The sequence below is a fragment of the Trachypithecus francoisi genome, unplaced genomic scaffold, assembly GCF_009764315.1.
Source record: "Trachypithecus francoisi isolate TF-2019V2 unplaced genomic scaffold, Tfra_2.0 Lachesis_group13, whole genome shotgun sequence".
NCBI classification, from domain to species: domain Eukaryota; kingdom Metazoa; phylum Chordata; class Mammalia; order Primates; family Cercopithecidae; genus Trachypithecus; species Trachypithecus francoisi.
Window position 1 is genome coordinate 109,443,256 of NW_022681458.1, and position 14,907 is coordinate 109,458,162.

General features: G+C 41.9%; 1 protein-coding gene across 8 annotated transcripts in view; it reads right to left on the minus strand.

The window, feature by feature from the left end:
* MGAT5 (alpha-1,6-mannosylglycoprotein 6-beta-N-acetylglucosaminyltransferase) overlaps positions 1-14,907 on the minus strand; it is a 334,005-nt gene that overhangs the window by 26,070 nt on the left and 293,028 nt on the right. For all 8 annotated transcript variants that reach the window (XM_033231703.1, XM_033231695.1, XM_033231697.1 and 5 more), the window contains 2 exons: positions 6,222-6,338; positions 735-809 (listed from right to left, as the gene is read on the minus strand). In XM_033231703.1, the coding sequence (XP_033087594.1) occupies positions 735-809; positions 6,222-6,338 (192 nt within the window). The remainder of the gene's footprint in view (positions 1-734; positions 810-6,221; positions 6,339-14,907) is intronic.

The window sequence follows — 14,907 nt, forward strand, 5'->3', positions numbered from 1 at the left end:
TTTCTGGAATCTAGTCAAAGAGTTCATATTCTCCTACCCACAGGGGTTCTGAGTCTGTCTATTTCTAGCTCTGTGTTGCTTTTGAAGTCCAAGGAATTAAAATGCTATAAAATGACAGCAACAGGCTCCTGGTCTTTACTTCAAGGAGCACATGCTGCAGTTTCCAAACTTTGTTAGGGAAGGTGGGACTCTTGGCACCCTCCTTGGCTTTGTCCTGCTTTTTATCTGTTTTATATACTTGTAAGGTTTCATTTGACAAAGGGTCCTGCTTTCCTCTAAAAAGTCCTAACATTTAGAATTGCTGAACATGTTTTATTAAAATAATGCTTAGAAACAGCTGGTTTCAATTCTTGCCTTTCTTAAGGTGACAAATGAAGATGGGGCAGGACCAGAAAGCTGTCTGCCCCTTCCCCTCCCAAGTCTTCCTAATGGGTCTCAGAACCCACTCAGGGCACAGACCCTGAGGGTCAGGGGCATCTTCACAGTAATCATCCTATCTCTCTTGTTGTAAGTTTCCATTTCACCTTACACGTCATCAAGAACATACCTACTCCAAGGGAATACTGGTTCTCTTGGGTGACCATGACAGTGCTACTATTATCCAGCTCCTAGAGTCTCCCAAAGCAGGAAAATAGCCATAGAAACACAGTGAGCTCTTAACTGTTCTTGAGAGCCCTATGGGGTCACAGGAAGCAGTACACAGCAAAGACAGACTGACTTCTGATAAGTCTTACCTGTTTTTCAATGAAAGCATTGATTCTCTGTAGCATCCCCTCGCATGTAAATTCATATGGCATGTATGGCTCAATCTGTGGAAACAGAACATGATACCATGAAAGAGAAGGATAGAGAACATGGAGCACCTCCCCCAGTCCTCCGACTCACTCAATATACGGGTGCTAACACCAGGAGGCGGCCTCATGAGGGTTGACTGTGGACTTGCAAGTCGTGATCTCACGCTGATCCTTACTAGGTGTGGGACTCTGAGCAAATGACTTGCCATCTCTAAGTCTCAGGTTCCTCATATGTAAAAGGGTGATATGAAAAACTCACCTCTTTTAAGCTGCAAAGATTATCTGGGAGAAAAAGGGTGCTTAATTTAGTGACTAGCACCTAGTGGGCATTCAACAAAAGATGGAAGTTATCACTTGCTAGCAGGTAAGTTCCACAGGGCAGAGTCCATGCTGTTGGGTCATCTTTACATTCTAGTGGTGAGCATAGTGTGGCACATGTAGGAAAGTAGCAAACATCTGTTGAATGAATGCATGGTCACTGCTGTAAGGCAACAATGAGCAGGTGAAGGATCTATGACAGTGACAAAAGCATTGGTCTGTGTTTGTAGGTGAGGTTAGCCTGTACCCAAAGAGCTCAGGGTGCAAAAATAAAGTGATAAAGTGTCACAAGGAGTTCAGCTAGGGGTTCCTAGGAGGCTAGAGGGTCAAAGCAGACTTCTACTCATGCTGGGCTTTTAAGGCAGGCTGTGAGTCTAGTAAGCCCAAACTGGGGAGGGCCAAGATGCTGAAGACATCCTTGGTGAACAAGTAGTTTGGTCTCTAACATGAAAGGACAGCAGGTAACTGCAGCTCAGTATTATGGTAACTGGTGAGATGAGGTGGAAAATTCACTGAATTTCCAGAAAAGCCTTGCAATTTCTATACTAAAGAGCCTCAGTTTCATATGAGGGGAGTAGGAAACTCTAGAGGATGCTTCACTAGGGTAGAGGAGGCAGTCTTATCAATATTGTGACATCCTAGAGAAGGGGAAGAAATGTGGGTTTGATCTCTGCTGCACAGTGTTTGCCAACACTATGAGGCCTGTGTTTTCAGGAGTATTACTGATCTAAAATGGAAATTTCATTTGGGAGAAAATCACCAGCAATATAGTCTATTATTGCTTCAGGGAGCTCAACAGCTCCTCTCAGCAATAGGGTAGACGGGGGCGGCGGGGCAGGGGGTGCACCTTCACCAGCTACCTCTAAAGTCTTTGCTGGAATCTACAGGGTGGAGAACTAGGCAAAACCTCTATAGTTGAAGCTTGCTGAAAATGGGACAATGAACAGAAATAACATTCCTTAGTGGCAGCCAAGGAGTTGGTCTCAGGGCACCGTCTCCCCCTTTCTTGTGTGCCAATTCACACATTACATCAAAATCTTCAACAGTGATTTTCAGAAATTTTAATTGTCTTCAAATGCTGAACAAATGCACAAATGTGGGCCACAGTGGCCTACAGCTGTCTGAATAGAGCTAAAAGAGGCTGAGCCGTAAATACTGTAATATCATGCAGACTATTCTACAAGAACAAAGAGGCCACTCTATTCCTAAACAGCTCATCTCTGAAGATCTCAAAATACTCTGAAGAATTGACTTTCAAGTTCTCAGTTTGCTCCTTGTCAACTCAAGCTTTTGAACTTACTGTTCCCTCTCTAACCCAGACACAGCCCTTCACACAAAATGCAAATTTTTTTCTTTTCTTTTAAAAGATGTTTAGTCAACCCAAGGGTGACTCCAGAAGCTTTCTATTGCTGGCCTAGAGATAAGTTTCCTCTCAAAGATTCATAGAAGGAACGATCTAAAACAAAGAACATGGCATATCTGGGTTCATGTATCAGTGTTAAAGTAGGATTTGTATAGTGAAATAAACATCTATGGTCATCTTTCATGAGATTAACAGATTTAGTTATGTTAGGAAGCATGCCGAGTACCCAAGTGTCATTCCAACAACATTTCCAAAGGGAATCCATTAGAAAATGAAAGAAAGTTAATCCAAAGGGTTCAAAGCCAAAAACACAGAAACATGGCTATCCCTTTGGTTAAAGTGGGCTCTTCCTACCAACCCAGCCCACTTTAACCAAAGGGATGTTGACTCATTCATTGCTTTGGGGCCGTTCACTGTTTTAAAGGATATGAAGCAAACAATTTTCCTATACAAGAAAAGCAAAAGGGAGGGAGAGATGGAGGGATAGAGAGATGGAGGGATGGAGGGATGGACGGACGGAAGGAAGTCGGTGAGTCAGAAGGTAGGTCTATATTGCTGGACCCTGTGGGGGAGGGCAGGCAGGGGCTTCTGCCTTGGAAAGCTCTTCAGAGTCCTAGCAAGCCTCTGAAGTGAGAGCTGTTATGTGAATTGGGGCCTGGAAGAGTGGGCAGTTTTCTGCATAAAAGTTGTTTAGGAACAAGTGAAGGCCTCTTTGGGGGACAGAATGAAGGAGAATGCTAAATCACATCCAGTCACTGAGAAACCCAAGCTAGGCCAGCTGTGGAGAAGCAAGGAAGTATTCTTGGGCATCTTGCTTTGTTTAAAAAAAAAAAAAAAAAAAAAAAAGGACTGTTAATCATATGGCGAGGGCCACAGGAAGGATGCCTGCAGACTGCACTGGGAAGTTTCTGCTGACCTTGGAAACATTCCCTTATCTTCCCCTCCATTTTCTCTTCTTGACCTCCCTTCTTGTGTGATTTCCTGTCTCCACTAGTACCGACTCACCTTTCCAAGTCAGGGACAATTTCTACAGGCAACTGCTTTCAAAGATGAGCCTCCACGAGAAGCCCTCTATGGTCTCACCTGACAGCCGTGGCTTGGCATCATTCAATACGAAATGGTCTTAGAAAGTACCAGGAGGCCAGAGTTTGACTCACGGCTCCTCTGCTTACTAACCACAGGATTTTGAGTAAGCAGAATCTGTAATTTCTCTTCACGATTTCCAGTGTACACTAGGTCATCTCATCACCCTGTTCAAAACTTCCCATCATACTTATAAAAAAAATCCCGAACACTTAAAAACAAACAAACAAACAAACAACAACAGAACTACACATACACACACACAAAAAAACCCCAAAAAGAGAAAAAAAAAAAACGCTGAATGTTTACCATGGCCTTTTGAAAGGCCCCACACATATTCTGGTTCCTGAGGACCCTTTTATGGTCTCCATTATTTCTGATGAGAAGTTGGCTGTGTTAATACCATTATTCCTCTAAATATAATATATTTTTCTCTGGCTGCTTTCAAGGTTTTCTTCCTTATCTTTGCTTTTCAGCAGTTTGATTATAATGTATCTTGGTGTGTTTTTCTTTTCTGCTTCTACCTCAGCTTTTAAATGACTCTCCTCAAGAGTACAAGCATTAACTAAGTGTTGTGGATTGAATTGTGCCCCTTTAAAAGATATGCTGTTCTAACCCCCAGCACCCATGAATGTGATCTTATTTGGAAATAGGGTCTTTGCAGATGTAACCAAGTTAGATGAGGTCACACTGAATTAGGGTGGGCCCTAATCTTGTATAAAAGGAAAAGACAGAGACACACACAGGGAGAAGCCATAGGATAATGGAGGCAGAGATCAAACCTTTAATGCTGCAAGACAAGAAATGCCTAGGCCTACTAGAAGTTGAAAGAGGCAAGGGAGGATATCCAGCTGGAGACTTTGTGGGCAGGACGTGACCCTGCTGACATTTTTGACTTCAGACTTCTTGCTTCCAGAACAGAGAGAATAAATTTCTGCCGTTTTAAGCCACTCAGTTGCTTGCACTACTGTGTTACGGCAGCCCCAGGAAGCTTATATGCTAAGGGACTAGGAGAATCAGGAAAGAAGAACCTTCGCCCTTCCACAGGAATGACGCCGGTGGTGAAGCTTTAGGTGTGTGGCAGATATTTTGAGACAGTCTATAGGAACCACACTCCATTTGGCACTTCTTTCATCAGCTTGGTCTCCTGAGGTCGGGGACTTCTACCCAAACTGCTGAGAATGGGACTGGGAATGTATGTGTCATCAATGGGAAGCTGACACCAAACAGACCACCTTGAAGCAAGCAGAGCACAGATAATGCATCCGAGTGCCCTCACTCCTCTGGAGATGTTCTGCATTAACTGACATCAGCAGTTCAGTGGGCCACAAACTGATTATCCTGTTCTGTTTCCCAGAGGGGTAAGAGGGCCTCCACATGGGCACACTGACTATCCCACCCAGGATATATGCCTTTTCAGCCTTCTTCCTTTCAGTCACACTGTGCTTTGAACCCATGCCCTTCTGCGTCCACTTCTCAGTTTTACTTTGCAAATTACTCCTCATCCTGTAAGACTTAACTAAAAGGCTGCATTCTCCAGAAAGGCTTCCCCAACTTCCACTCCTGGAGCGTTTGCATGTTGCTTTGGCACTGAACATATTCAGCCTTGTATTATGCTTACTTGCAGACATCTATTCCTCTCTGCCATCTATCCATTGGGTAAATCCCTATGTGGGCACTGGTAATACAGAAATGAGAGAGATATATATCCTGACTTCATGTTGCTAATGGTGTAGTAGAAATTTAGACTATTGACAAAGATCATAATACTTAATACTGACTAAACACTATATAGTAGACATTGAACTTAAGTACTTTATATACATTATCTCATTTACTCCCCACAAGTAACCAATCAAATGGTGATGTTAGCCCTATGTTACACATGAAAGGAAGCTGCTAGTAAGTGGTAGAGCTAGAACTGAACCCACACTGTGAGTCCAGCTTGCCCTCCCACATGCCTACATTGGCTTCTCTTAAAGCATCGTAACCATGTGTAAAAAGTGCTCCCATCAAAGTATAGCAGCAGAGTGCAGCTGTGAGAGTCCATGGCGGATTCAGATTGGGAGAAAGGATAACTGAACTCTTCTTTACTGGATGGTAAACTTCTGATAGGTGGGAAGCCAGCCCTCCTCTGTTTGTGGAAGTAAACACCCCGCCCCCCCACAACCCCAGGTGACTCAGAGAGCACTCTGTGTATGGTAGGGACTTGACAAATGTCTGTTGAATTGATCAGAAGAGGCCAGAAATGCACTTTTACAAAATTCTACTAAATGTTTAGGTAGGAAAAAAAAAACCAAAACAGATGTTCTAGAAAAACATTCCCCAGTATTTCCTTGCACGTCTCTCTCTTTTGTAGAGGAAGCAGGGCTATCTTTTCAGATCTTTGTGAGAGCAACATAATCAGATCACTGAACCAAGTATGACTCCAGATCCTGCTCCTGTGCCTGGGATCCAGGCACACATCAGGATACCAGCTCTGTTTCCAATTCACAGAACATTCATGAAATCCCCAGGCCAAATCCTACAGCTTGGTTATTTTCTAATTCTAGGGTTAAGCTGATGTGGTAAAGATCTGTTTATTAAAACCAAGGACCTATGATGCTTTATACACATTTCGGGTCTCATTAGAAATGAGGGAAAGTAGAATAAAAGAAACCAACCTTCTGATTTAAAATTGCTTTCACTGCATCCTCTACTTCCTCCTGATTGTTGAGGTCAACAGTCCACACATGTGGCCGCCCGATGAAAACTTCAGCGTAAGGATGCTGGGATGTCAGCTGGAAAAGAAGCAAACACCTCAGTCTCACAAGCGAGTTTTAAAATAACTTTCTGTGCTAGATGGCGTGCTATGCTTTTTATGGTACTGAGTTACAGTTGTGTAGGTAACAAGACATTGTGTCCTTCCCTTTGATGATCAAAACCATCCATAAGCAGATAACAATAAAACAGTGATGGTTCTGTATCTTGAATCCCACTTGGAAATAAGATAATGCCGGCCGGGCGCGGTGGCTCAAGCCTGTAATCCCAGCACTTTGGGAGGCCGAGACGGGAGGATCACGAGGTCAGGAGATCGAGACCATCCTGGTGAACACGGTGAAACCCTGTCTCTACTAAAAAAAAATACAAAAAACTAGCCGGGCGAGGTGGCGGGCGCCTGTAGTCCCAGCTACTGGGGAGGCTGAGGCAGGAGAATGGCGTGAACCCAGGAGGCGGAGTTTGCAGTGAGCTGAGATCCGGCCACTGCACTCCAGCCTGGGCGACAGAGCGAGACTCCGTCTCAAAAAATAATAATAATAAAAAAAAAAAAAAAGAAAAAGGAAATAAGATAATGCCACAACCAGGTGACAAGGAAGCTGCTACAGGTGGCTTTAACCCCCAACATCACACCAAGAAATGATGAACAATTTCTTCTACCCCAGAACTCAGCCCTGAAAATCACCTACTAATAGATCAAACCAGTATCTATTATCCTGGCTAAGACAGACAGGTCAGCATAGACAATTACGAGGAAAATCAAGGCTGTAAAGTCCCAGGAGGCTAAGTCATGGTGCATACAAAAGGTGATAGAAAAAAAATGATACCATCAGAAATACACAGAATTTCTAGAATGGTTTCAGGAATAATCATTAGCATAATATTCAGAAAAACAAGGAATGTCAATTTTTGTCCTAAAGGAGGTTTTATTTGAAAACCAGTGTGTGGTCAAAGAAACCAAGTGCGAACCGTGATAATTCTTTTTTTTTTTTGAGACAGAGTCTCGCTCTGTCGCCCGGGCTGGAGTGTAGTGGCCGGATCCTGGCTCACTGCAAGCTCCGCCTCCTGGGTTCACGCCATTCTCCTGCCTCAGCCTCCCGAGTAGCTGGGACTACAGGCACCGCCACCTCGCCCGGCTAGTTTTTTGTATTTTTTAGTAGAGACGGGGTTTCACCGTGTTAGCCAGGATGGTCTCAATCTCCTGACCTCGTGATCCGCCCGTCTCGGCCTCCCAAAGTGCTGGGATTACAGGCTTGAGCCACCGCGCCCGGCTGACAATTCTTAATTCATGAAGTGTCCATTCTTCTTTTTTTTTTTTCCCCAAAGGGTCTTGCTCTGTTGCCCAGTCATAGTTCACTGAAGCCTCAAACTCCTGGGCTCAAGAGATCATCTTGCCTCCGCACTCTGAGTATTCGGGACTACAGATGCGCACATCATGCCTGGGTAATTAAAAACAATTTTTTTTTTTGGTATACACAGAGTCTCTGTATGTTGCCCAGGTGGGTCTCAAACTCCTGGCCTCAAATGATTCTCCTGTGTCAGTCTCCCAAAGTGCCGGGATTACAGGCACAAGCCACTGCGCTTAGTTGAGTCCATTCTTTAATACAGCTAAATTTATCCCCTGATTTTGTTTCCATCTCTATCCTCATATCCCTTTAAGGTCACGTTGTCAAGGGAGCATTTTAGACACATGTGAGAGCATTTTCAGCTACCATAATAACTGGAGAGTGTTACCTTAGTCTGTGGGTGGGAACTAGGGATATAAGCTGCTTCACAATGTGCAAGGACAATCCTGCACAGGAAGAACTGTCCACTGCCCATGAAACTTTCAAATGCCCTGCAGGGCTTTCATATGGGCTTACAGAGTCTAGATTTTTATTTTTCTTGAAACAGAGTCTTGCTCTGTACCCCGGCTAGAATGCAGTAGTACGATCTCGGCTCACTGCAACCTCTGCCTCCTGGGTTCAAGCGATTCTCCTGCTTCAGTCTCCTGAGTAGCTGGAACTACAGGTGTGAACCACCACACCCAGCTAAGTTTTTGTATTTTTAGTAGAGATGGGGTTTCACCATGTTGGCCAGGCTGGTCTTGAACTCCTGGCCTCAAGTGATCTGCCTGTCTCAGCACCCCCAACTGCTAGGATTATAGGCATGAACCACCATGCCCAGCCAGAATCTAAATTTTGACAGTTAAAACATACAGTGAATTATCCACAGACATAATCACATAATCATGTAAATGAAGCAATGTCTCTGCTCTGTTTTATCTGAAACGTCACCAATGAGCTGTCACCATTTTAGAAAGATCAAAGCAGCAAAGTCAATGCCACTGAGGATGTCAGAGTCTTCAGTAAAACCTACCCACATTAGTCTATATTTGGAGCTATCACATTACTGGCAATTCTGTTTATATGTGGGTATATGTAAACACACTCAGGCTTCGCTCCTCCTTCATAATGTCAATTGTAAGTAAAAAGGCTGACCATATTCAGCTGAATGTTTCACTCCTTTTAAATGAAAACACTCACTGTGAGGAGGAACAATGCATCATAGTGCCTGGTATAGCTCTTGGGTATGGGACAGTATAGTTCTTGACTCCGTAATGCTGAAATATGTATTGCTTTATTAGGAATTATTTTCCTTTTATTTCTCCTTTATATTTGAGTTAGAGAATTATTCTCTTTTGAAATTACACACATAGGCAAGGTTATATAATTTACAAATTTCATCTCATATTTATAATAGGAAATACTAGGTCTGGCAATGCTGAGGCCTTTGCTTTGGAGGTCAAGCTGGCCCTCCTCTTTTCCTCAGACTCCAGGATACTCAGAGGGCTGGAGGAAATGACTGGCACCCCTCCACCTTTCCCTTAGCCACTGTTCTTTGTATCCTACCACACAAGAGCATGCATGTACTATTTAAGGCAGGAAGCCCGACAAGTCCCTGGGCCCAGCAGTGAGCCTCTGCTGGCTACAGGTTATCTGGGCCTGTACCCAGCAGCAGCCTGTCATCAGCCTCTTCAGTTTCCCGCCCTTCTGACAGGTGCCCTCTTCCTCGGCTCAGCTCTATGGTCAGTGACGAAAGCCACAGACTCTCTCTGCAGGCCCATGGAGCTCAGGAAACTTCCATTTTTTTCCTCTGCACATGTTTTGGATTCAACACTTATCGAGGAAGCCCTAGGTTGGGCCAGGAGTCCTGCTAATCGCCTGCACAAATGTTATTTCTCAGGTTTATTATGCATCAATGACGATTCTGAGACTGGGAGGCGATTACATTTCCCCAAGACCACACAGCTGGAAAGGAGAAGAGCCAACTTCAAATCCAGGTCCTTCAACAACTTCTTAAGCTTTGGATAAAAAGGAAGGTGACAATTTTAAAGGATGTCTTTGGATTCTTAAGACAAAAGCCCAATGTAAACACCAGCTTTTTAATCCAGTTCTTAAAACTTGCCAACCTAAATTCAGGACTGAATTTATGCCTGTATTTTCTGAAGATGAACAAAATGTCACATCATTTTCATTTTGTGGCCTGGAGAACGAATTAGTTTTTCTGACGGAATCAGGGTAAGTTAAAGTTGTCGTCAATGTCACTATTTGGTAATTTACACGTCAGCAATCTCCCTCCTCTCCTGCCTTTTAAGGTCTCTGCTTATGTACAAGGTTGCTTCAAGCACTTGGAAAATACAAAATGCTGAGCTATTATTCTTTTATTCATTTACATTTACTGAAGGTTACTTAACTTTATGAGTGAGGCATTTTGTGATTCATTTGTTCCCCTCTGAATGTTCCGTTCCTTCTTGTTAATTTATTGAGAACCATCTGATCTAAGATACTTCATTGTATATGAATCAGTAAATTTACTGGAGTATAGTTTGTAAAAGTAATGAAAATCTTATTAAATACGAGACATTACTCCAGAATGGCTATTAAATCTCCAAGGAGAACATGAGTTCTCTTTATGGGAAAAACAAAACAAAACACACACACACACACACACACACACACACACACACACACAAAAAACCCGGAAGCCAGAGTATTTCTAATGGCTTACAAAATGTCAGAATAATGATCAAGAACCTACTCATATGTTTCCCAATGTAAAGATAAAAATCCAATTTATATTAAAATGTAACCTGAACCAGCCACATTACTTAAGGCATTGTGGAACTTTTCCCACTCTGTGTAGACATCATGGTTTGAAAAATGGACGGGTGCAAAAATAAAAACCAAGCTAAACCCACATTTAGATATCCAGACTTTTTCTTCTCTTCAAATGAAGGCAAAGAGACATGTATGCAGTTGATATGATCAATTTAGGTGGATCAAATATTGCTTAATATGAAAGATTTGTATGGGCACAAAAAGGTAGTTTTATGTAATTATGTATACTCTGGTTACAATGTTTCCATTTGCTAAGGAAAAAAGATAATTTCTAGGAATTTTTGATTCTTAGAAATGAACTTGTTGACAGCTCTTTTCTCATTAAAAGCTTCTTTAGTTACAGGGATTTTACGGGCTTTTGTGAGCTGGCAGAGCAGGACAGGGTGACACACCTGGCCATGAGATCAAGCTCACTGGTGCCTCTCAATGCTGTCTGATGTTGCTGGAGGGAGCTAGATATCAGATGGAACCTGCCCTCTTGCATAAAGCAAACTGACCTTCTTGGGGTATCCCCAGCTTGTCAGTATTCATGCTTCTCAGGCTTGAGACCTGCTCTCTTCCTTTTCCTTTAAAGCACAGCCCCTCCACTATCCCCTTCGCAGCTAACCCTGCACATCCTCCACCCAGCACAACTCCAAATTCACTCCCCTCTGGAATTTACTTAGCTATTTCTTCATGCACTTCCACTGATTATGCTTTTGTCCTATAACTCTTTCATATCAGATTTGGAGCTCCTGGAAAACAGGAAATGTACATTGATGAATTCTCCCAATGCAGCAACTAGTACCACCCTACGGGGATGCATTAAACACCTGTCAACTTCCCTCTGCATCCTGCCCTCCTGGGGGAGCCTAGGACTGATGGAGTCATCTATGTGAGGTCACTTGCTGAGCAACTGTTGAAAGGATCCCACTGTTTCTCTAATAGAGTCACATTTAAGGGCTGGTGGAATCATCTGAAGGGATGAAGGGACAGGAGGAACCAAATGCCCGTGACAGCCCCAGTGCTTATTCTCTTCTTACAGCATAAAGAATGAAAACCTCACATGACCTCAGCAAAAAGTAAATTACAAAATGATGGCAACTGATAGAAAACAATGAAATGCTTTTCTTGATAACTTCACACTGGCTGATCTGATCCATGTAACATTACATCATTCACTGGGCAATGTTCAGATTGTGTTTAAGAGTGTCCTAATTTTTTTTTTTCCCAGGAAAAAAATACCCAGTGGCCACAGTGTCATTAAAACCTTTAGAGTCAGTTTTAACAAAAACGTGTCAGTTGCCAACTTAATCTCAGCTACTTTTGATTCATTTCCCAAAGGCTTGTATATAGAAACTGCAGTAAGAAAAGAGATGGACTTCTTTGCTTTTCATGCATTTAAAAAATCATGAGGAAATCAGAAAAATCACCATCAGAATACCGCAGTAATAACTGTTGCAGACATGATCCACTCCTATATGATACAATAAATACTGTACTTATTTGTATAGTATGTGATACTATACAAATCCACTGCTATATGATACAAAAGTTTGAAGATAAACAGGATATTCTAACATAGCCCCAAAGTATTACCCCTACTGTAGAGAAAAGAGTAAAAGAGTAACTTCATAGTGGAGAAACCTGGGATCAATCAGGACAACATATTGACATCATATGCCCCCTAACGTGATGTGCTGAGAAGGATACATCATTTCTGGGATATTCTTGCCAAAAATGCCTAACTTCAAATTTGACTGACGGGAAAACATCGGTCAAATCCAAATTGAGAAACAGTGTACAAAAAGCTGACCTGTGCTCCTTAAAAGTGGTAAGGTCACGGGTGATAGTGAAAGACTGAACTGGCACAGATCAGAGGAGACAAGGAGACATGAGTATTAAATGCAATGTGGGTCCTGAATCAGATCCAGGAACAGAAAAAGGATCTCACTGGAAAAACTGGTGAAGTCCAAATAAAGCCTGTAGTTTAGATAATACTATGGTACCAATGTTAATTTCTTGGTTTTGACCACTGTAGTTTTGTAGAAGCTGCCATAAGAAGCAGCTACATGAACTCCATATTATTTTTGCAACTTTTCTGTACCAGTAAAATTATTTCAAAGTAAAAAGTAAATTCCAGCAAGTCTACTTGTAGGTACATTTCTCAAAGTATTGAAAGCAAAGACTCAAAATACTTGTATACCAATGTTCATAGCAGCTTTACAATGAGCAAAAGGTGAAAACAACCCAAATGTCCATCAACAGATGAATAAGCAAAATGATTGACATATATATATATATTCAATAGACTATTCAGCCTTTAAAAAGTAGTGTGTGTGTGTATATATTAATAAACAGGAGTGACGTAGGACAGGCATGGTGACCCATGCCTATAATCCCAGCACTTTGGGAGGTTGAGGTGGGGGGGTCACTTGAGGTCAGGAGTTGGAGACCAGCCTGAGCAACATAGTAAAACCTTTGTCTCTGCAAAAAAAAAAAAATTTTTAATTAGCTGGGTGTGGTGGGGTGTGTCTGTAATCCCAAGCTACTTGGGAGGGTCGCTTTAGTCCAGGAGTTCAAGACCAGCCTAGTTAATACAGTCAGATCCCATCTCTACCAAATATAAAAAGAGTAGCCAGGTGTCATGGCACACACCTGTAGTCCCAGCTACTCAGAAGGCTGAGGAAGAAGGATCGCTTGAGCCCAGGAGTTTGAGACTGCAGTGAGCCATGATCACACCACTGCACTCCTCCAGCCTGAGGGACAGAGCAAGATCCTGTCTCCAAAAAAATAAAAAGAAATGAGATTCTGAAACATACTACAACATGAACAAACCTTGAAAACATGCCAAGTTAGTGAGCCAGACACAAAAGGACAGACACTATATGGTTCCACTTATATGAGGTACCTAGAATAGGCAAATTCACAGAGACACAAAGTAGAAGAGACGTTTACCAGGGGTTGAGGAGTGGGGAGAATGGGGAGTTATTGTTTAATGGCTACAGAATTTCTGTTTAGAATGATGAATAAGTTCTGGAAATGAATAGCGGTGATGGTTGCACAATATTGCAAATATACTTAATGCCAGTGAATTGTACACTTAAAAATGGTTTAAAAACTTTAACCATAAATGGTAAGCTTTATGTTGTATCCACTTTATCTCAAAATATTAAACAAACATGGAAAATTACAAATAATATCTACAATTTGGGCAGAAGTAGAACTTTAGAGATTTCCTAGACCTAAATTAAAATGTACAGGTGATTTTCACATAAAAACAGACATATAGACCAATGGAACACAATAGAGAAGCCAGAAAAGAACTGATTCCCAATGAGGCTGACAAGAATACACAACGGAGAAGGACAATGTCATCAATAAATAATATTTGGAAAACTTGATTTCCATATGCGTAAGAATGAAATTAAATCTTTATCTCACACTATCTATAAAAATGAATTCAAAATTGCTTAGACTTCAATATAAGACCTGAAACAGCACCATTACTAGGAAAACCAGTGCAAAAGCTTTCTGACACTAGTCTGGGCAATGATGTTTGGGTATGATACTAAAAGCACAGGCAACAAAAGCAAAAACGGGCAACTGAGATTGTATCAAACTAAAGAGCTTCTGCACAGCAAAGGTAACAATCAATAGAGTGAAAAGGCAACCTATGGAATACCTGCAAACCACATATTTAATAAGTGGTTAATTCCCAAACTATGTAAGGAACTCCTATAACTCAACTGCAAGAAAACCCAACTAAGCAAATTAAAATATAGGCAAATAACCTGAAGACATTTCTCAAAAGAAGACATACACAAGGCAAACAAACATATGAAAAGGTGCTCAACATCATTCATCATCAGGGAGATGCAAATCGAAACCACAAGGAGATATCACCTCATGCTTGTTAAAATAGCTTTTATCAAAAAGACAAAAGATAACAGGTGTCTGGCAAGAATGTGGTAAAAAGGGAATCTTGGTACCCTGCTGGTGAAAATGTAATGTGTTACAGCCATCAATGAAAAAGAAAATGGAGGTTCCTCAAAAAATAAGAAATATAACTTCACATAATCCAGCTATCCCACTGTTGGGTATATATCCAAAGCAATTAAGATCACTATGTTAAAGCGGTATCTGCACTCCCGTGTATACTGCAGCATTATTCATAATAGCCAAGATATGGCAACAAACAAAGTGGCCTTCAGTGGCTGAATGGATAAATTATGTGCACATGAAATATTTAACCTGCAAAAGAAGGAAATCCCATCACTGGCAGCAACATGGATGAATGTGGAAAATATTATGCTAAGTAAAATAAGCCAGGCACAGAAGGAAAATTCGGCATGATCCCACATGCAGATCAGCCTAGTTGAACTCACAGTTCAACTCACAGTAAAACGGTTGAACTCACAGAAGCAGAGAATACATTCGTGATTCCCAGAGA